Source organism: Nuphar pumila, chromosome 2, assembly GCF_984573655.1.
Source record: "Nuphar pumila chromosome 2, dmNupPumi1.hap1.1, whole genome shotgun sequence".
Classification (NCBI taxonomy): domain Eukaryota; kingdom Viridiplantae; phylum Streptophyta; class Magnoliopsida; order Nymphaeales; family Nymphaeaceae; genus Nuphar; species Nuphar pumila.
Window position 1 is genome coordinate 90732825 of NC_143250.1, and position 23425 is coordinate 90756249.

The 23425-nt window shown below is 36.9% G+C and overlaps 1 protein-coding gene across 2 annotated transcripts in view; it reads right to left on the reverse strand.

The window, feature by feature from the left end:
- Positions 1 to 10152, reverse strand: part of LOC149846061 (pre-rRNA-processing TSR1-like protein) — a 52913-nt gene extending 42761 nt beyond the window's left edge. For both annotated transcript variants that reach the window (XM_089996144.1, XM_089996143.1), the window contains exons 1-8: positions 9926 to 10152; positions 9633 to 9712; positions 9473 to 9550; positions 8074 to 8244; positions 4944 to 4994; positions 4686 to 4829; positions 4466 to 4588; positions 3552 to 3629 (exon numbers count right to left, since the gene is read on the reverse strand). In XM_089996144.1, coding sequence (XP_089852270.1) covers positions 3552 to 3629; positions 4466 to 4588; positions 4686 to 4829; positions 4944 to 4994; positions 8074 to 8244; positions 9473 to 9550; positions 9633 to 9712; positions 9926 to 10016 — 816 coding nt within the window. In that variant the 5' untranslated portion in view covers positions 10017 to 10152. The remainder of the gene's footprint in view (positions 1 to 3551; positions 3630 to 4465; positions 4589 to 4685; positions 4830 to 4943; positions 4995 to 8073; positions 8245 to 9472; positions 9551 to 9632; positions 9713 to 9925) is intronic.
- Between the last annotated feature and the right edge of the window lie 13273 nt (positions 10153 to 23425).

The window sequence follows — 23425 nt, forward strand, 5'->3', positions numbered from 1 at the left end:
ATGAGAGAGAATCGTTTACGGTGGTTTAGACATATTCGGCGAAGGCCTAATGATGCTCCAGTTAGAAGGATGGAGAAATGGGAAAATATACTAGTTAAAAGAGGTCGGGGTAAGCCTAAGAAGACATGGATAGAGGTGATAGGAAAGGATATGAATGCTTTGAACCTTACCGAGGACATGGCATTGGATAGAAATGATTGGAGGAGAAGGATTCATGTGGAAGACCCAAAATGAATTTCTTTTTTGGTTCATATCGCTGACCCCAATTATTTTGGGATGAAGGCCTAGTTGTTGTTGTTGTTGTTGTTGTTGTTGTTGTTGTTGTTGTTTGTTGCTGTTTTATTTTTTGTCCTTTTGTAATAGTGAAGGGGACCATAGCGTTGTTGGGAGCCCCAACGGTCGTAAATCTAAACGTTGGGAGCTCCCTTCTCTCTTGTGTAGGCTATTTAAAGGGACTTCTTGTCCCCATTCTTTTATGCTATGCCACATGGGTGCGGGTGCGAGTGCGGGGGTGCGACAATATATATATATATATATATATATATATATATATATATATATATATATATATATATATATATATATATATATATATATAGAATGGGGGTCCAGGGATTCCCCCCGACGCGGGTCAAACGTACAAGGAGGAGGCACCCCTTCAATGCCACCTTGAAGAAGGTGGTGGTGAGCATCCAAGTCATGGGGCAGGTTGGCTTCGGTCGACCCAAAAGAGTTGGGCAAATCTGGCTTGTCATGTCCAGTTTGAGAAACTGGGTCAGGAGCACTTTAGGTACTGGGTCCAAGCCCGCTTCAAGTACTGGGTCTGGGACCACTTCAGGTTCTGGGTCCGAATGAACTTCATAAAGAGGGTCTAGAACCGTTAAAGATTATGGGTCTGAATCAACAATAGTAATAGTGGGGCCATGTGAAGATCCAACCAATCATGCTTGAGAGGCTATTTAAATGCCTTGAAACCATTGGTGATAGGGAGAGGGCAATAAAGGGCAGTCTCACACGTTATCAAAAAAGAGAGCATTGATTGGCCCAACCTTGTTGCCAATAATATTGAGAGTATCCACATAACATTCAATAATGACTCCTCTATTTAAGGGGCTACTTTGCCTCTCATTGGCTCTCAGAAAATGAAGTTGAGAGGGCATGATAATCTCCTGGGTAGCTCCAGCCAATGGCACCACGTTGGGAATAGCGAATCGCCCCATCCAATGATGGTGGCCCCTCGTGAACCGCACCTCCTTGGCGAGGTCGAGTCTAGCTGGACCGGCAATCGACGGTGGCATCCAACCAGTAAGGTAAAACGACAAAGAAGAGGATGAAGGTGAGGGCTCCATGGCAGTCACCGAGTTGAGGGCTCCATGTCGTCTCCTTCCACGCTTCCACGAGGTTTCCTAAGACAAAATTTAAAAAAAAAAAATCCAAAAAATGGACCAAAATGAACCTGGATGCATTGACCGCACCCACACCCGCACTCGCAACCACATCGCGTCGCGTCGCGGGTGTGGCACCTATTTGGCCGAATCCCTGTGACATAGCTTTTATGCTTTTCTTAAGTATTGCTTCTCAATAAAGTTAATGTTTTTTATGTTCTTGTTTATTTTTTTGACTCTTTGAAGTCTTTTGTATGCACTTTGTGCTTGTGTAGCGCCTTGGTATTGTCCCTTGGTGGACTTGTAATTGTGCTTGTGCATTTCGTATTTATATTTCCGCATACTTCACTACAATTACAAGAAAAGTCCACTTTATAATCTAGCCATCTCAGCAGAATGTTCTAACAAACCAAAGAAAACCAAGAGCAAGAGAAATGTTGTATCTTACCATTGGTCTAAGTAATGTCAAAACAGCTAAACTTTTGTGACTAACATCTTGTTTTACATTAGGACAGTAAAAGAACATTGTTGTAGCCATCTTCACTAATCTAGTGCAACATGAAATATATATATATATATATATATATATATATATATATATATATATATATACACACACACACATACATAAAGCTAGACCAACCTTTACTGCTCATTTTTGGAGAAAACCAATTGAAGATGTATTCACTAAACCCTTGTCCTCCATGTGTTGCTAGTTACTTAAAAGCAAATTGTCAAGAATAACGTGTATGTAATTTGTTTTATGAAGATGGGTATTTTTGGTCTTTCAAGTTACTAGACTGTAATACAACATGCATTATTCTACAAGGTTATACTTTGTATGTGTATAACGGGAAAATGTATGAGAGACATGTCCAATACCAATAATAGTTCTGATCCTCTCTTGGCTGCAATACCTCTTGGCTCTTCTACCTATCTGTACATAGGACATGTTCTCCAAGGCTGGAACTCATAATCTCTTAGGACAATCTCAAGCAACATTAACTTGATCAAGACATTGAAACTGACTTGCTGTTACCCTGTTTTCACGTATTCATGCGACCCTAATCAGCATATTTTTTTTTTCATTTTTCTTCTGTTCTTTTCTGGAAGGTGGGGGAATCCCATTCTCTGTTTCACATCCTTCAGAGTTAGAACCGCATGAAGCCTATGATGTGGTCCGTTCATAGGAGGATATCAAGAAGGGGATTTCTGTATTGCTATGAGGCTTACATGTTAGAATTATTATTAGGAGGATGAATATCCTTTTCATTTGAAATGATTATGGCAATAATTTCATTGAATAACCATCCATTTCATTTTCTGTGCCGAGTACAACATTGTCATACATGAAAAAGCGGTTCAAATGCAGGTCATGGAAAAATTTCACACCTCCCCACCGCCACCGCCAAAACTCCTTATTTTCCTTTCTTGTGAGGAAGAAATTGAGCACTACATCATGTCAATCAATTCAGTCATATGGAATTATCTTACTCCACTAAAACGCATACTTCCGACATTACATGATGCTTTTTCTTAGGCAAAAATGCAAAGCATTATCATCAATGAATTAAACCATTTATGCAATCTTGTTAATTTTCTTTACCTCTTTTTCCCCATTTTTGCTTGATGCATTTTACCGACCTCATCTTAACCTACCATTTATGGGTGCAAAAACTTCTAACGCCAAGTATTCACCCAAAAAAAAGAAAAAAAATATACATTGCCAAGAACTAATGAATAAGACATCATTAAGCTACCATTTATGGTCAGTATTTCTTACAATCTCCACCTTCATATGAATCGCAAATTAGCCCCTCTGATTGCTGATTCACCCACCCACAAACCCCACCCAGAAAACAAAAAATAAATCAATGAATAAAGAATAAAATCATATGCATCTACTTGTGCACATAAATCACAAGGAAAAGCATGCATTCTTCATGCTATATTGTTATTACATACATATTGCCACATAGGTGTTGGTACATAATCCAACAAAAAGCATATAAGCATTATAATCTCTTGAAGAATGAGAATGCACTTCATAGTACTAAAAAGTAAGGTCATATTATCTTATATCAATCCCTCACAAAGTAAACGTCTAAAGAAGCAATAAGCCAAATAAAGTAGTCCTTATAAAACTGGAAAAGATTTGGTGCACACCTCATGAGCTATAAGATAAGATCGAAGGCTTCGCCAGTGAGGTATCGTTTGACGTTGTTCTTTAAAAAGCCACAAAAACTGCCACACAACATCAAAAATAAATAACTAAATAAATAACAAGACAATTAATATCAATAAAATGGGCAGGAAACAATGCAACACCAGGTTGAACAATAAAGTCAATTCTTTTTTAACTCAAATAGGACATCAATTGAGCCATCCAAGAAAAAAAATTCTATTAGAGAACCATGTGTTTCTGTCAAGGTTTTTTGAGAAACTTTTGATTCAAAGCCACCTTTTACCTGATATTCAATGTTTCACAAAAGTATTAAATAGGGACCTTTGGCAAAACAGGTGTGAACATTTAAAGATATATAAAGTTCCCATTTTTTATCCTTATTAAAAACACATGATTGCCTTTTAACCACAGGGAAAGAGGAGTGATGATGATAGTGAGCCAAGAGAAGGGTGAAGGGTATTTTCATCATTTTTGAACATTTAACTCAGGTTAAATATTTGAGAATTGAGTGTAATCGTAGATCAGAAACAGGCCTTATTTGACAATTTTCCAAAAAAACTGGGTCTGTATCAAGAATTTCAGAAAAGAGATCTATTTTTTGGAATTATAGGCAAAAGGTAGTTCTCTTTTTCTTTAACGAGGTTTAGCTGGCTTGATGGTTTAAGGTTGGGCCAAACACATATCTGGCCCAGCCAAGGCTAGTCAAAGCCCAGTAGACCAACACTTTCCTATCCCTGATCAAAGCTTTTGCTTGACATTCTGAGCATAAAGCAGGCAAGCCACATGCAGAAAATAGAACCTACAAAAAGTTGCAGCCCTAGAAAACAGGCTATGCTTATTTCCTAAAGAATTTGTAAGTTTATATTCCTTGACAACATGATCAGAAGTACCTCACCTTATGTAGCTCCTCTTTTGTATCTGCAGCAAAAAATTTGCAATCTTCAGGAAATTCAGAAGACAGACTTGAGGTGCAAACCTTCCTTGCCTCTTGCCTTTTCTTCAGGTCATTAGGTAGATCCTGGAGGCAGAGTAGGGATTTATAGCATCCATATCCATAAGGTTTCTACATAATGATCAAACAAATTATACTGCCAAATATCAAAAGAGATACTCACAGTAATCAGGACAACTGTACTGGGTAAACCAAGTGCTCTGAACATGGATAGACACTGATTACTAAATGAATCAACAAAATAGTTAGATAAGCCTTCTTCATTTGAAGCATTAGCTGATGCTACAAAAGCAACCAGATCTGCAACCTGACATGGCAAGGTTCCAGTATTAGCAATAGCATAATAGCAGAACAAGTTGAAAGTTGTAGAAATTTCAGCAAAAAGATCACCACCAAAGATGCAGACAAGATGACGGGATACCTTTGCCATTTCTAAGCATGAAACAAGATCCCCATGAGGAGCTACCATGACCTGGTGGAGACAATTCCATATTTCAGAATAGCCACAGTTAAACAATTATAGGGAACACAAGGGAACAAAATGACAACCTAAGATGAGCAAATCATATCAATTTGATGACAATATTAAATGGATGACAGAAAAATATCAATTGGTGTTACGCAAGGATATGTTTAAGAGCAAATTGTATAAATTGTATAACGTACGCTGGAATCCGGGCACAATGACAATATGTTGCAACAACTTAATGACACCAATGTAATATGTACCACCATCACATGTTCTTTCCATGTGTAGCATTATTGTAATTATTATGTACATTTACATGTTAAATTTTACCAAGCAACAGAAAGGACATATTATCTCATCCTGGTAACATACCAATAAGACACATGATTTTATATAACCGATGTTGGGATTCAGTAACATGATTTTTCAAGTTTCAGGATCCACCTTTTCCTCTTTATGTTCCATGTAACCCCAAAGGGGATAGCATAGTTGGAAAGGGTTTTGGCTGTCAGACGGACACTCAGGGTTCAATTCCCGCAGGAGCTACCCTCCGTTTGCACAAGCTGAAACATGCATCGGACCTGGGGGTGAGGGTACTCAGCCCTGGGATTTTCAGTGCCCTGCTGGGAGACTGTCTCCGGACCCGGTAGCGGGTTTCCACAGGTTAAATATGGAGAAAAAAACTTCTTGTTTCCTTTTCAAGTCATCTCTTCGGGAGACTGTCTCCGCACCCGGTAGCAGGTTTCCACAGGTTAAATATGGAGAAAAAAACTTCCTCTTTCCTTTTCAAGTCATCTCTTTTGGTAAACTCCTTCAAACAGTATAGCTAGACAAAAGTGATGAAAATAAGGTGGCAATGAAAGTTATTCTAATTTCCGTTCCACAACAACCCAGAAGCGGACAGAAAACACTTAATGGAGCACGCAAACATGCGGATATCAAGAAAATCCCCAATACAAATAAAGAAAAGGAAAGTGTAATTCAATCAAGTTTTTCAATCCAATTTAACTTTTTTCTCTCTTATTTTTAAAATTCTTGTTCTTTCCAATTCTAGTTCCTCAAAAACGATAAAAGCGTTAATTTTTAATCAGAAATTATTCACATCAGATCACTAGTAGAATCTTAGCAATCAAAAAAAGAAACGAAAGGAAAAAGACAGCAAAAACTATTCACATTATCCAGCTAAAAAAAGAAAGGGGAAATAGTTGGCATCATTCAAGGAAAGCAAGAAAAAAGATTCTCAATTGTGACAGGGAGAGAGAGTTTATTATTCTACATTTTTCAGTCTTATTTTGATTCTTATCACAAAACCCACATTTCAAGATTTCTTCTTCATTTCATCATCATCAGGCCTCAAACATTTAAAGAGGAGCTATGTGCATTCTGCCTCCCTACCGAGTCCTATCTAATGCTACAACCCGTATCATTCCAATTTCCAAATCATTCACTTTCTCCAAGTTTTACCAATCTCCTCTTTTAGTTCCTTCCACATGGAAGATTAAAGGAATGATTTCCTAGTCAATCTAAATGAAAAGTGTATCCAGGAAACATATATTGTCATCATCCTCTTGTATACTATGTCACAATGAAACAGGTACGTATGCGTACGCGACTCGCGAAAGCGACACGGGTTCTAAAAAAAGATCAAAAGTAAGATATTGTGACACGTATATATATATATGTGTGTGTGTGTGTGTGAAATATTATATTTTTTTTCTTTAAATTTTTTTTTATTTAATACTTATGCAAGCATGCCGATATTAAAAATATATTATTATAAATATTTTATATAACCCACTTAAAGGTCATTTTTATAATATTTATTGAGACGACTCTTTCTCTCTTTCTCATAAATCATAATGTAATCACATGAATGATAAAAAATAAGGGAAATTCCATTTAGGGGCTAAACTTTTGCTCCTAATTTCAAATATGAGCCTCACGTTTCTGAAATTTCAAACATGGGCCAAACTTTCCCTGAAAACTGCCAAACAAGGTCCTGCATTTAATATTCTCCTTTAATTCACGTTATATCATAAGCCAAATTACCATGGTGGCTTTCATTATTAAGAGTTCAAACTGATTACTTTTTCTCTTTTTAAGAAGATGAATGAGTACTTTTCAATTTTCAAGGGACAATACAAGAAATCAAAAAGGGAACATGTTTTCCAAGATGACATGTCTCTCTCTGGACAAGTAGATGACCTTTTTTCAAAAAATTATTTTTTACCTGTAATGTCTATGATACGGTGTCGGACACATTTTGAATCATGTCGTACACTATAACGTGTCAGACACTGTGTCCGAGCATGTCATCCATGACACGGGCCCATTTGGGTATGTCATTGTTACATAGCTTGTATATTTTATATTTATTCATGATAAAGCAAAAAAATACCTGCTTGTCATACACCACTTCTCACTTCATCCATTCATTATCCGATACAAAAAACACGAATGTGGAAATTATTACATTGTGGAACTACAACATCATTCACCTTAATCATAACCTCCAATGTCTTCTTTATTCCCTTTTACTAAACTTTCATTCTTTCATTGTTCTTCCAATCAGCAAACTGTTAACCCTCTACTGCACCTAGAATTTACTCTATTTCCAATCTTCTCGTTTTCATTTTCCCAATTTTAAAAATAAATACTACAAGGACCAACTTGGACCAGCCTGCACATAATCAATCTCAAATTCTCTCAGTGTGTTTTGTGTTGATAATTATGTTATCAAGAGATTCAAATTTCAGACATGATTGAGTTAATAACGCAACTTTTGTCCACACAAGCAAATCAATCATGCATCCCTTACAATTAAATATAAGGTCAGAAAATCAAACCAATCCAAGAAATAGAAATAGTTAACTATCTAGTCGATGTTACATTCAAACAGTCAAAAGGCAGAAATTAATCAATTGTTTCAGTCATAAAACCAATTTGGCACTTGTATTCTCACATGCATGCTTACATTGTCATACATTAGAAGTTAGTCATGGTTTATTGTAATAGAAGTTAGCACAGTAGATCAAGGCAATCATCAAGGAATGCAGATACAGATAATCACTTAACAACATACCATTATCCTCAATCTGTATGAAGAAGAGGCAAAAGTGACAATGTTTGCTTCTTTTGTCTCATCAACTTTCATATCTTCCATGCACATATCATTCCTGTCAGAAGATAGTATCCTTGCAAGATTTTCTGAGAGCACTTTCAGGTTCACTGATGCAGAAAGACCAAACAAAACCTGTCTCCACAAAGCATGGTTTAGTTTCTTAATAAATAAAAATACTTTACAGGAACATAAGATGGAACAATGATCAAGAGGAGAGCAAACATTCCACATCATATGCAGTAGCTTCACATTTTCTATGTCAATAATAGACAACACACCTTTCATGCTTCCAGACACATGATTAAGAGAACATAAGAATCAGGGAATGCCCTTACTCTTATACATGTACTAGAGTACATTTAGATTCATTATTCAGACCACTGCAATAAATGCTTTTTTGGTGCCTGTTGTGTTTAAGTTAAGAAACAGTATAATCTGTCTGCAGCTATAAACCTCCAAAGCAATAGCGGATCTCCCCTAACCAAGTCTTTTCACACTTCAGGGGTATCATTCATGTGGTATCCAACACATATCCAAAATTCATCTAGTAGCATCCTTATACATATTGAATCACCATGAAATGCATGATGCAAATCCATTCATACTTTCAACTTTCCTTGTATGAATGATGCTAACATTTCATCATAATTAAAATGGGTAAACGCAAGGAAAGTGTTACATCAGACAATGGCAGGTGGACAGTTGTCCCACAAGCCACTGACACTAGGGGCTAACAAACCAGATTGACTGAACAAAATACTGAAAAATAACTAAAGCTAGGAAAGCAAGTGGGATACTTGCTACTGACATCTAAATAGGCGAGATGGATATAAGCCTGAATTAACTTGATTATTGAAAAAAAAGAAAGAAAGAAAGTCTCTCTAAGCAAATTATCCAACTCAAAACAACATTGATACAAATGAACAGACGCACGTGACCAAGAACATAGAATTGTGTAAACATGTTCACTACTCGATAATATTTAAACCAGTGCATAGCACCGCTGGAAAAGATAAAGTACAACCGCAATTAAATTATACCCCACCTTCATTCCACAAAAAAGGGAAAAAAAGAGCAAATATAAATCAGATCATCATCAAGAAGTTAAGTCACGGTGCGTTAATATCTCTTACCAATAACAAAATCAACAGCAAGCCTCAAGCAGGAAAGCAAGATACCAATAATATAAGGTTCAGCTACTTCCATTGCATGCTACTTACTAATACTGCAACATAACTTAACATGCTCACGATCCTTACTTCCCGGAAAACGGAAATACTTGACAAATATCAACTTATCAAAATATTAATCGAGACCATAAACGGAAAAAACAAAAAGGAAGAAGAAAAAGTATGCTTACGATAACGCGGGGCGGGCTATTGGATGCACTCAACGCTCGTTTCTCTTTCAGAATTTCAGTGCGCTTATTATCACGGACCTAAAAGGTCATTGCGTTAGCTTCGGCAGCGGAAGATTAGAAACATTAAAAAAAAAAAAAGGAATTATTTCCACCGAATTACCATCTTGCTTCGTTGAATCCGAGCGGCACGGGCACCCTTGGAAACATTGTGCCGATCAGATTTTGATGGCCTCTTCTTGTCTGCATCGGAAGAGACGCATCAGCTCGCGTTAAGACAATAAACGATCAAACGATACAAAAACGGAATAGATACTTTTGCCGAAAGGGGATAGGAAAGATTTCCCCATAACAAGGAGTAACTTCAATGGATATTAAGCGGGGAAAAGAAGAAAAGGAAAAGGGGAGGTATCGGGAAGGAAGAAGGGACAGAGGCGAAAGAAAGAAAGAAGATACCTGAATTGGATGTCTTGTGAAGGTGGCGGGAGGATTTGGAGGCAAAGCGGGACTTGTGAGGCTTATTGAGCTGGACGCGTGAACCACCCATTGTGATCCGACGGAAAGAGATGGCGTCGTCCTCTGCTCAGAAATGAAAAGGAACAGCAGAGACCATAGCGCAGCGGCAGTCGGCGAAAGAGAGAGAGTCTCTTTCTTTAAACTAGCGGGTAGGTCGCGTTGCATACGCAGTTCATTCAAACGCCCTAAGAAACTAAACGCACACGCAATCAAGTATCCGCTCGCCCAGCACTAGGCTCTAGCTGAATAACCTAGGTTTACAGGTGGACTCAGCGGGAACCTTATTCGTGATATATGTATGAGTAGTTCTCTTTCTCTCGTTCTGCCCCTCAAAAATCATTGTTTTTGGCATTTTTAATCACATCTAATACCATAGATGTGATCTATAGGTTTTGTTTAGTGAAAACAGGCTTTTGGATCACCTAAATCTGACCTGAAAAAAGATCTTTTTGGTGATCCAAAATCAATGGCTATAAAGGTACCAGTTTTTTCAGCTCATAAAAACATATTTTTTCATCAAAAAAACATGATCCAAGAGTCGGTTCCCACTAAATCAGACCTGCTAAACACATCTAACGGTTCAGATCTATCATAAAACACTTCAAAACTATGGCCAGGATGGGGCAGAACAAGAAATGGGACCTCATATGTCCACTTCTCTATATGTATAGAGAAATGGGACCTAATAAATGAGCACGTTATGAAATGAAAGATGCTATTAGATTTTTTTTGTTTATTCAAATTTTTAACCATACATATGTGATCTATATGTTTGCTTCCATAGAAATCACTTCTTGGAGCATTTGATTATGATGCATGAATAGGTTTTTACAATATTTCAAAATCATGGTTTACAATTTTTTTAAATTTGTAAGCTCTAAATACCTTTTTTCATCCAAAATGCATGATCCAAGTGTTGATTTCTACATCTGGAATTTAAAAAAAAAAATACTAAATATCTAACAGCATGTTTCATTATGCACCAAACCTTATTGGTTGGGTTTCATGCTATATATGCCCATATAAACCTGAACCTACACCAAACACAACATTTTTTAGCCTGATTCCGTTTTTTTTTCGATTTGTAACCTAAAGAAACTACAACCAGCACAAAAACTTGATCGTGTTGGCTCAGGTTGTCATACCCATGGTGGATGCGGGCTAGGCAAGCCATAAGGAAGAACGGCACACTAGGGCAATTCTGGGAACAAAGCAAGACGGTGCTCGATGAGCGGGCACCATTGAGCAGATGCAACTCGAGGGAGGCAACTATCGAAGGCCATTGCATGGGAGCGGATAACTCAATCAGTGCTCGCAACACTTGGGAGGTCCAACGAGGAAGACTTGTAGGCAAGCAACAACCCAGGAAGGACGGTCACATGCAATATCACAAAGGTGAACAGTGTGGCAAGAAATCATCGATGAGGCATGATAACTTGCAAGCACACAAGAGGTGCAATGCGGCACCAACAAGCAAACAATCAAAGGGACACATGCACAATGTCCAAGAAATGAGTTATATTGATAGCAAGTCAAGCGGCACGACCAGGCGTGGCACATTGACATGGTGAGGCAATGTGAAGATGGGACGGTCTTGGAGAGTGAGCCTTCGAGGGAAGATCTATGTACCAACGAGTTACCCTCTATAGGTAGTTTAGGTGCTACCCCCTATGGATAGGAGAAACCCAAAAAACACTTGAAAAATCATAAATTTCAAGGGAAGGTGCTATCACGCCTTGACATAAGGATCTGGCACCACATCCCTTCTGCTAATTAAAAGGCCAAAAGGGGCCTTTGAGCCACATAGGGCTTTCATCTGGCTAATATAGGGCTAAAAAAACAAAAGGATCTATCTACTGTATGACTCTCACGTGACACAGTTGTGCATTATGTGTTCAACATTCTCTCTTTCCAAAATCATTGTCATCTTCGATGACTACCTTAACTGATTGAGGTACTCATCGAGCTTTGCTTGAAACTAGGAGAGCTTCTTTGTGTCTTCCCAAGTTGCTTATGCTTCGGTAAGGTCTTTTCACTTGACAATAAATTCTTTGTAGCCACCACGCAAATTCTTGCTATGGTTGAGGATGTAATCAACTTCTTGAGCATCAATAGTTTGAAGTGGCACTAGGGAGCGTATTGCCTGGCTTCTATTGGGATCCTCACCATCAACATGATAGGGTTTGAATTGACTAATGTGAAAGACCATATGCAAGTTGAAATATGAGGAAAGATCCAGCCTGTAGGTGAGGTTGCCTACCTTCTTCATAACAGAAAGGGGTCTTCATACTTGCGGATGAGGTGCTCCTGTAGTTTTCGATGGGCATGGATTTGGTATACACTGAATTTCACCATTTCTTTGTCACCAACGTCGAAAATCAGAGGTTGACATTTTAGATCTACCCAACTCTTCATGTGTGTGGTTGCTTTCTGCAAGATTTTTTTTGCAAGTTTTGTTCTCTCCTACCAATCATGGACAAACTAGTGAACAAGGGGGTCTTCCCTGAATAGAGACAACCACGATGTGAAGTGTTGCTCACCGGTAATGAGTTCGAAGGGGCTATGTCCTATTGACTCACTTATGTGCAAGTTGTACCTGAATTGGGCAACGTCTAACAGTTTCACCCAATCTCTTTGGTTGGCACTAACAAAATGCATTAGGTAATCTTAAAGTAGCTCATCGATTCTCTTAGTCTGCCCATTTGTCTAGAGATGGAATGCAGCCAAGAAATGGAGTTTCAACCCCGATAGTTTGAACACCTCAATCCAGAATGTGCCACTGAATGAAGGATCACAGTCACTGATGATATCTTTTGGTAATCCCTAATTTTTTACCATGTTTTTTTACTAAGAGTTGAGCAAGGTGATCTATGGTGCACATGGCTGGAGAAAGAATAAAGATAGCACACATTGAGAACTTGTCTACCACTGTGAAAATTGAACTGAACCCATCGATGATTGGGAGCACCAACATAAAGTCCATGAAAATGCTTTGCTACATAAATCTTGGGATTTGCAAAAGCTGAAAGAGACTTTCAGGTTGTTGATTATTAGACTCATCTTATTGGCAAATGAGACAAGTCCTCGCATACTCCTCAACGTCGTCGCATATGTGGGGCCAGTAATAAGCCCTTTCAAGGAGAGCAAGAGTGTGGTGTTAGCCATTGCGATCAACCCACTTGGCATTGTGACACTTCTTAATGAGGGTCTTTTACAGTGAGCTCCAGTTGGGGATGAAGATCAGTCACTTTTTCAATATTAAACCATCTTCAGACGTGTACTTTATGGTTTTGTCATCCTTGATCAAGTCATGTAGTTGAGGGACTATGAGATCGTACCACATACCCTCATAGATTTGGTCTATGAGGTCGCTGCTTAATTGGATAAGAGATGGCTCTTCTTCATATACAGCTGTCATCTCAACCATTTTGCTCAATGCACCAACAATATGATTGGCACTCTCTAGCTTGTAGAGCAGGGTCATGTCAAATTCAGCAAGTAACTCTTGCCATCACGCCTGCTTGGGACTCAACTTCTTCTGAGTTTGAAAGTAACTTGTGGTCATATTATCAATGTGAACCATGAAGGGGGAACCTAGTAGATAGAGATGCCATATCCTGAGACAATAGACAATGGTCATCATCTTGCATTCGTGCATGGAGTAGCGACACTTTGTGTCATTCAACTTTATATTTTTTAATGCATTGGATGTCCCTCTTGCATTAATACACCACCAATGACAAAATTTGAGGTGTCGATGTGCACCTTGAATGGTTTTAAGTGATCTAGTGAAAACAAAACTAGTTCTCTTATGACGACAACCTTGAGCTTATAGAAGGTATTCCGACAATCTGTTGCCCAAGCATACTTCTAATCCTTTATGGTGAGATCCATGAGGAGAGCAACTATGAGTGAGTAACCCCAGATGAAGCATCGATAATAGTTAAAACAAGAAAGAATTGCAAATTACGCATCTCTATAGGGGCCTCCCAATCTTTGATGGCTTTAATCTTTGGAGGGTCCATGCTCAATTGACCCTTGTCAATAAAATGCCCAAAGAATTCAATCTCTTCTTTTTTGAACAAACATTATTCTTTCTTCACATACAAGTGGTTATCCCAGAGGGTCTGGAAGACAATGTGTAGGTGTTCGGCATGCTCTTCTAGGTTGTTGTTGTAAACCACGATGTCATCAAGGTAGATGACCACAAACTTGTCCAAGTACAAACATAAGGGCTTATTAATTAAAGTTGAGAAAGTGTTTGGCACATTTGTTAAGCCAAAAGGCATCATAAAAAATTTGTAAGCGCCATAACGAGTAACGCAAGTCATCTTTGTTTCATCTATATCGATAAACTAGACATGCCAATACTCAGACCAGAGGTTGAGCTTAGAGAACACGTGAGCACTTTTGAGCTGATAAAACAAATCTGTGATAAGAGGCAAAGGGTACTTGTTATTCACAATAATCTTGTTAAGGGCTTGATAGTCTACTCATTAAAGATTTGACCCATCGTGCTTAAGTTGAAAGAGCACAAGGGCTTTGAAGGAAGCTTTGGAGGGGTATGTGATGCCATCTTTGATCATCTCATCGAGCTGGCAAAACAATTCTTTAAGTCTCAAGGGGGGCATGCGGTAGGGTACCACGACAGGTAGTTTAGAGCTAGAAACCAACTCAATTTGAAGATCTACCTCACGATGGAGATGTAGTCGCATTGAGAATTTGACGAACATGACATCTCCAAATTGCTTCAAGAATAGAACAAGTTCTAGAGGGTCATCTGCCTCAGGCACTATTGATGAGTCTTCTTCTTAATGGCCATTATCCCCTTTCTTGAGATATTTTCTCAACTATAGAGCCAACACTATTGATAACTTGGAACTGCTCAAGGAGTGAGTGGGGACCATGCACAGGGATGTCTCAACCATTATACTCACCGAATGAGATGTGATATGGGGATGACCTTGTGGACATGCATGAACTCCATGCTGAGAAAGACCTTAAAATTGTCAAGGGGTGCCACCGAGTAGTTGGTGGAGCATTTCCATGCATCATTCTAGAGGGACACATCCTTTTCCTGCACGAGGATGGGCTTGGCCTCTGAGTTCACTACTTTCACATGGCTTTCCTTTCTTCTAGCCTTAAGGTCAAGCCGAGTAACTTTGTTAAGGGAAACAAAATTGTAAGTAGTGCCCATATCCACCATGAACCTAGTGGTCTTGCCATTGATATAAACATCAAGATACATGATATCCTTACATACACTATAAGAAATCTGTGGATTAGCGACAGTCGTAATCCATCACAATTTCGTTGTTGAACAGTTTAGAGATGGATTAGCGACAAATAACTTTCATCATAATTTTTTAGTTGCTAATTAGCGATGAAACATAACTGTCGCTAATTTGTGATGGAATAGCGAATGCCATGATTCATCGCGAGGCCATCATTAATCTACAGAGATTTAGTTTTGGGATAGATACACATCTGTCGCTAATTTCGTCATTATTATTATAGTGATGAAATTGCGACATATTATAATCTGTCGCAAAATATCAACCGATTCAGTTTTGTGACAGATAAATATCCATCCCTAATCTATCGCTAACTTGAAGGCTGATACTAATTAGTGACGGATATTATCCATCGCTAATCCATCGCAAAAAATAAAAAATTTTGTTTAAAATATAAATAGCGAGAAAAATTTTCTCGTTATACGATTTATATATCCTATGTATAAAAATTAAGTACACATAAAAAATACATATACAAAGAAGGTGAAACAAATTTAACATAAGATATAAGGTGAAAAAATTTATCGATCCACTATAATCCTTGCCAAGTTCTAATTATTTATAAGTGAACATATACAAAGAGTTTCATTTGAAACAACAATAAGGTGCAACAAATTCAACACATGAATCTAATATCACCAAGATTTTGAGCATCATCTTCTTCATTGTCTCGATCTGCCCCTCCATCCATGCCTCCATCAGCTCCTCTACGCTGATTATCTCCAGCATCCTACAAGAGAACCAAAAGGTTAGTATTGATAAACAAAATATAATGAAATAAATTATATGCAATGCACCTAATCTAAGGCAATCAAAGTAACATGAATAAATTACACATAGACTAGCTAGCAATAAAGTGAAGGACATTAACATAATTCAGATATGTGTTCTAAGCCTGACAAAAAAAATCACAGTGATTCAATCATGCAGATATGTGTTCTAAGGTTATCAAAAACATGTCATAGTGATTTAAGCATGCATATATGGTTTATAAGGCTGTCAAATAAATGTGTTCTGTATCACAATCATGCATATATGTGTTACAATGCAGTAAAAAAAATTCATAGTGATTCAATCATGTAGATATATGTTCTAAGGTTGTCAAAAAACTTTCATAGTGATTCAATCATGCATATATGTGTTATAAGGCAGTCAAACAGTTTCATAGTGATGAAATCATGCTTATATATGTGTTCTAAGGTTGTAAAAAAACTTTCATATTGATGAAATCATGCTTATATATGTGTTCTAAGGTTGACAAAAAACTTTCATAGTGATTCAATCATGCACATATGTGTTATAAGGCAGTCAAAAAACTTTCATAGTGATAAAATCATGCTTATATGTGTTCTAATGTTGTCAAAAAACTTTTATAGTGATTCAATCATGCATATATGTGTTATAAGGTAGTAAAAAAACTTTCATAGTGATAAAATCATGCTTATATGTGTTCTAATATTGTCAAAAAACTCTCATAGTGATTTAATCATGCATATATGTGTTCTAAGGTTGTAAAAAAACTTTCATAGTGATTCAATCATGTATATATGTGTTATAAGGCAGTCAAAAAACCTTCATAGTGATGAACTCATGCTTATATGTGTTCTAATGTTGTAAAAAAAACTCTCATAGTGATGAAATCATGCATATATGTGTTATAAGGTAGTCAAAAAATTTTACAGTGATGAAATCATGAATATATGTATTCTAAGGTTGTCAAAAAACTTTTATAGTGATGAATTCATGCATATATGTGTTATAAGGTTGTCAAAAGACTTTCATAGTGATTCAAGCATGCATATATGTGTTCTAAGGCAGTGGAAAAACTTTTATAATGATGAAATCATGCTAATATGTGTTTTAAGGTTGTCAAAAAACTTTCATAGTGATTCAATCATGCATATATGTGTTATAAGGCAATCAAAAAACTTTCATGATAATGAAATCATGCTCATATGTGATGAATTCATGCATATACTAGCTTGAAATCTAATGACATGAAACAAATGACATGAAACTTTCATACCTGACAGGCACCTGCAAACGAAGTTCCGTTGTCCCAAAAAAATTTGCACAACTCATTACGAACAACATAAAAAATGGCTTCATATAAATAGTCACGTACTGTGTCCTTAACAAGCAGGCAGACATCGTCCCAAGAATCAGCAGGGTCAATTGGACGTTGGGAGTTGATGCTGGCGAGAGAACTCTAAGAGCCCTGGCTGGAGGAGGCAACAACTGGTGTGGTGTTCATATTACTCCCAAACCCGAACACACGACCCTTTTTTGGTTCACCGTTTGCAGTCACTCATACTGCAAGATCAAAAGGTGGATGCTGAGTGGAGTCATCACCATATCGCTCTACCATCTATTGCTCATATGACTCCTACAAAGTAATGATTACAGTATGAATTAATAATTAAAAATTATAATATTCATGATAACTTGTCTATTATAATGTTTATTAATATAATAAATATATACTGTTATCACTCTCGCCTTCTCTGATACGAACTCTTTCATACTCTTACGTTTATGTGTTTCAACAAACACATTCTTGTAAGGCACAATGCCTCCTTTTTCTGCTTCCTGCGAGGTTAAATTATAAAAAAATTAATTAAAAAGTATGCAACAATACTTATAAATTTGATAATATATATTGATGAGTTACCATTTTCTTCAGGTGGATCCCAAAAGTCCTAGATTCACTTGTGTGTAGATGGGCATCGAACATCTTCGTTCGGTTTTGTGCAGCTTTTGCTGAGCGGTTTTGAAATTCATGGCTCGCCCACTTGTCGCACATTGCATCCCAATAATCTGATCTGATAGTAGGAGGGTCATGGCTCTTCCACTGCAATAGATCATCTATCCCACCAGATGTTTTTATTGCTATAGTCTTCATATTGTGCAGCATGTCTGCAAATGGACTGACAACCACCTTCTGCCATATCTGCCTCGCGTCCTGCTCTTTATTCGCAGTCGCAAAGCGATTCAAAGCCTACCAATAATTTCAAAAAGTTAGTATGGAGTGACAGCCACCTTCTGTCATACCTGCCTCGCATCCTGCTCTTCATTCGCAGTCGCGAAGCGATTCGAAGCCTACAAATAATTTCAGAAAGTTAGTACACATGACTATAACAAAAAATTAAATATGAAACACATTAGCTATGATAAACGATTGTATACCATGAATGAGGACCATAATCTGTCCAACACCTCATTCGAATACTCTTTTCATTGAGCGATCGGTTCTGGAAGATGCTGAACTAGTGACTGTCTAATTTTTCGTATTATTTTTTGTGGCTTGAACCTCGCACTGCACATGAATTGGTACACACTAACAATCTACTATCAATATACAATATTTACAAGATAAGTATTGGATAAGTGAAAATAAAATACTTACAGTCGACTATCGATATACACTATTTGAATGAGTTATCGTGTGTCAGACTGAGAAGACCCTGCATCCGGCATTGTCTCGTGACGTGTATGAATAGCTAGTATAGGTGGGTCATGTGCAGGTAAAACATCATTTATAGAAAAATAAGTTACAAATTCATACAATGCACATTTAAACTAATCAAGTATACAATTAGTTAAATGCTGTACCTATTGAAGCAGCCCATGAAGATGAAGGCTGAGATTGGCTACCAGTGGATGCTCGACCATTGTGACCTCCATGAACCATATTCTAACAAATAAAAATTTTATTTGAATAAGTTACATAACTCTATATCTTCATGGATACATAATCAAATCGAAAATAACTTCATGCAAGTATGCATACAATCACATCAAACATTGCAATACATTCAAATCATTCATGTCAAACATGTACCTGCAGTAAACACACTCAAATATCCCGCTAACTATAACCATGAATAGCATGGTCTCCGAAATACAAACATAAGAGTATATAAGAAAGTGATGTGGTATGTATTACAAGACGTATTTTACTAGCTCGAGTATGCTTTCTCATCACTTGTTTGACTTTCATATTTTTCTTTTTTCTCCTCCTCTTCTTCGTCATCTTCGTCTTCTTCTTCATTGGGTGCCCATCCACTTGGTATATTATTTGGATCACATTCTTCCATACGTGTGTCATCGAATAATGAAGATGTGATATGCAGATCATATGTGACATCGTGACAATAAGAGAAGACATACATATCATCTGATTGATAGTAATCACCATCTTCAACAATTTTGTCTTCCTGTAACTGATCATACTCGGGGTATAGTTTAGATTTCACCTTGTAAACTGCCCACCATTCATTTCTATTTGACTTTTCTTGTATTCAGATATAAAGTATAGTAAACTTGTTGAGCTTGCAAGGCTAATATGAATGGTTCATATGTTCTAAACCTTGATTTATGATTAACCTCCATAATGCCTAAGACTTTGTTGACTTTTGTTGTTGTGGGATCAAACCAATGACACTTAAATAAAGTTACTCTGTTATTTATGCCTAAGTAAGTCAACTCCATTATTTCTTTTATAACACCGTAGTAGTCATGTTCATTTTTACCGTAGCTGCTACTCTTGACACACACGCCACTATTCATCGTTGACTTATTTACACCGTAGTCTTTTGTATAGAATCGATAATCATTTACGATGTACTCGTTGTAACATTACACAACTTTGGTCAGACTATTTTGTAAAACACATATTCCTTGGTCATTAACATCACCATGGCAGACCTACAATCATAAACAATGATTGTGATCACGACCAATTAAATAACTTATTGTTATTTACACGGAAATAATGTATGTCATCGTCCTTACCAACTCTTTCAACCATGCTACAAACTTATTTTCACATTGTTTTTGTACTTATAAATCAGTGAGATGTGGAAGTTCTTTTCGCAACTCCAAATCAAATCGTCTGGACTTAATAAATAATTATATTACTGAACCATGTATGCACGTAGAGAACTTAGTGTAACATATTAAGTATACTTACTCGATATAGGGGTTGATCGTTGAGCAATTAAAAAAGATATAGATTTGTGTTGTGTCTTGCTTTCAATCTTTCAAGAGTCTTGACCGGCAACTGCCAAAGGCAAGCCCAAGTGGTTGAAATATCGATAGTTTGTCAACCACAATAAATTGTTATTCATCATCATTACGAGGTGGGCAAGTGTAATGTGTTGGAATGTGAGGTTCAAAGTACATAGATGAGAAATTTGAAATCTCTTTCAAAGTGTACACCTCACAAATAGAACCCTTCACTCATGCTTTATTTTGAACCTTTTTTTTTAGATCAAACATGCATCTGTCAATAATACATCTCGTAATATAATAAATTCTCAATAGCATTCAAGAGAAAAATATAAAAAAAATATACCTTTCAAATGGATACATCTACCGATATTGCACAGGACCACCAACCCTAAGTTCATATGGCAAATGTATGATCACATGTTCCATAACATCGAAAAATGCTGGCAGAAATATCTTCTCTAGCTGACAAATAGTAGTGACAACAAAATCCTCAAGATTCTTTACCTCAGTTACTACAACTTCTGAGTCGCATAATGTTCTAAAAAATCTACTCAACTCGGATAATACCCCTCATATAGGTTTGTCTAACATATCATGGAATGCTAGGGAAATCAACTGTTGTATAATGACATGACAATCATGGCTCTTCAACCCATATAATTGTCCCTCATCTATCTTTACAACCCAAACAATGTTAGAGATGTATCCATCTGGAAATCTCAACTGTCTCAACCATTGACATACATGCTTTACTTGATCTGGTCCAAGCATGTACCTTACCTTTGGTTTCAGTACTTTGCCATTGTACGTTTTGAGTTTCAATTCTAGTCTTTTACATATTACTTTTAAATCCATACGGGCCTTCAGATTATCTTTTGTTTTCCCTTTGACATTCATTACCGTATTGAACACATTATCAAACACATTTTTCTCCACATGCATCACATCCAAATTATGTCGTATCAATAAGGTCAGCCAATATAATAGTTTTCAAAATATAGAATTCTTTGTCTAATTGTGATCCTTCTCAAATCCAAGGAAAGGCGTCAGACTAAGGGCATCTGTTAGTCCATATGAAAAGTATCACAATCATCTTAAAATCTCTATACCAGACAACCGTATAGGTGGACCTTCCATTTCAGTTGTGCTTGCTCGAAACACATTCCTTTATCGTTGAAACGGATGGTCGCTTGGTAGAAATCGACTGTGATAATCAAACCAGCACGACTTCATTCCATGCGTCAATCTAAAAGATTTTGTATCCTCCATGCAGTACAGACATGCCAACCTCGTGTGCTCCAACCAGATAACATACCATATACAGAAAAGTCACTGATTGTTCATAGAACAACAACCTTCATATTGAAGTTTTATTTTTTGTGGGTATCATACGTGAGAACACCGTCATCCCACAATATTTTCAGTTCATCAATCAATTACCTTAAATATACATCAAGATTTTAGCTCGGAGAGGTCTGACCAGGGATCAATAGAGACAAAAAAAGATTTTAACGCTTCACACACAAGTTTGAAGGAAGGTTGTATGGGGTGACAAATATTGACCAACACGAGTATGGAGTTGATCTACCTCCAAATAGATTAAATTCATTTGCACATAAACCGAGCTTAACATTTCTCACTTTCATTGCGAAGGTTTGATGAGTACGATCAAAGTACTTTCAAGTTTCTGCGTCAACAGGATGCATGATCTTGTCTTCATCATATCAAACTTTATTTGCATGCCATCTCATGTGTTTAGCTGTCCTCAAAGACATATACAATCGTTGCAATCTAGAGGTAAGAAGGAAGTAGCAGAGCAACTTGTATGACACTTCTTTTGACCTCGTGCTACTATTGCCTCTTGTCTTTGGCTTGAACTAAGGAAACCCACATGACATACATGATCTCTTATTTTCTTGATCTTTGAAATATAACATGCAATGATTTGGACAATCATCAATCTTTTGATACCCCATACCTAGAGTGTTGACCATAACCTTCGCATGATAGAAATTTTGTGGAAATTTTTCATCTTTGGGCAACATACTCTTCACAATAGAGTATAAACGGTCAAAACACGATTGACTCAAATTATACTCGGACTTCAAATTCAGTAGTTGAAGAACTGCAGACAAGATAGTGTAACTCTCACAACCATTCTAAAGTGGCTCATCAACATCTCTAAGTAAGTCAAAAAATCTACTAGTTGCATCGTTTGCTGCTTCTTCGTCTTTCCAAGTTGGTACATCACTAGGACCCATAGCAAAACCCAGTTCTGGTCTTGCGGCATCATATATTAAATTCACATATGGATTATCGTGCACCACATATACCCGTGCGTCAAAATTATTACACAATTCTTCACCATAAAGCGTCCAATTCTAATAATCACTTACAAAACCCTTTCTGTATAGGTGTTGTCTAATGCCATGAGGTTCTACAAATCGTTTGTTCTTACACATCGTGCAGAGGCACCTGATCCGACCAGTGGGATCCACTGTACTAACACTTGCCGTTGTAAATTCAATAAAATTGTTAACACCATCCATATATTCAAGCAATACCTTATTGTCAACTATCCTACGGTACATCTATTCACAGTTTGCAGCCATTTTGTCCTATGATGTTACGAATATTATCCTAACCAGTTAAAAGAGAATCATAAGAATGTTATGATGAAGAAAATGTCTAATTTATCATGCATTGATGATGGATATAATGATTTGATATATATATATATCACACACACAATCATATATATATATATATATATGATGTCATTCAATCACAAGAACTATGATGCAAACATTAATAACTTAATATTTTTATGTGTAAAACCATCAAAGCATATTTACACGCATCACAATGATATTTAGAATAATGAAATCATATTCTTCAATACGATACATTCATTTGAAGCATGTTTTCATGATATAATTTCACATGAAAGGCATAATCAAATTAAAAATAACTTCGTGCAAGCATGAATACAATCACATCAAACATTGCAACACATTCAAATCATTCATATCAAAACAATATCAAACATGTACATGCAACAAACATACTCCAATATCCTGCTAACTACTACAATGACTAGCATGGAATCCAAACTCAAAAAATAAGAGCACTT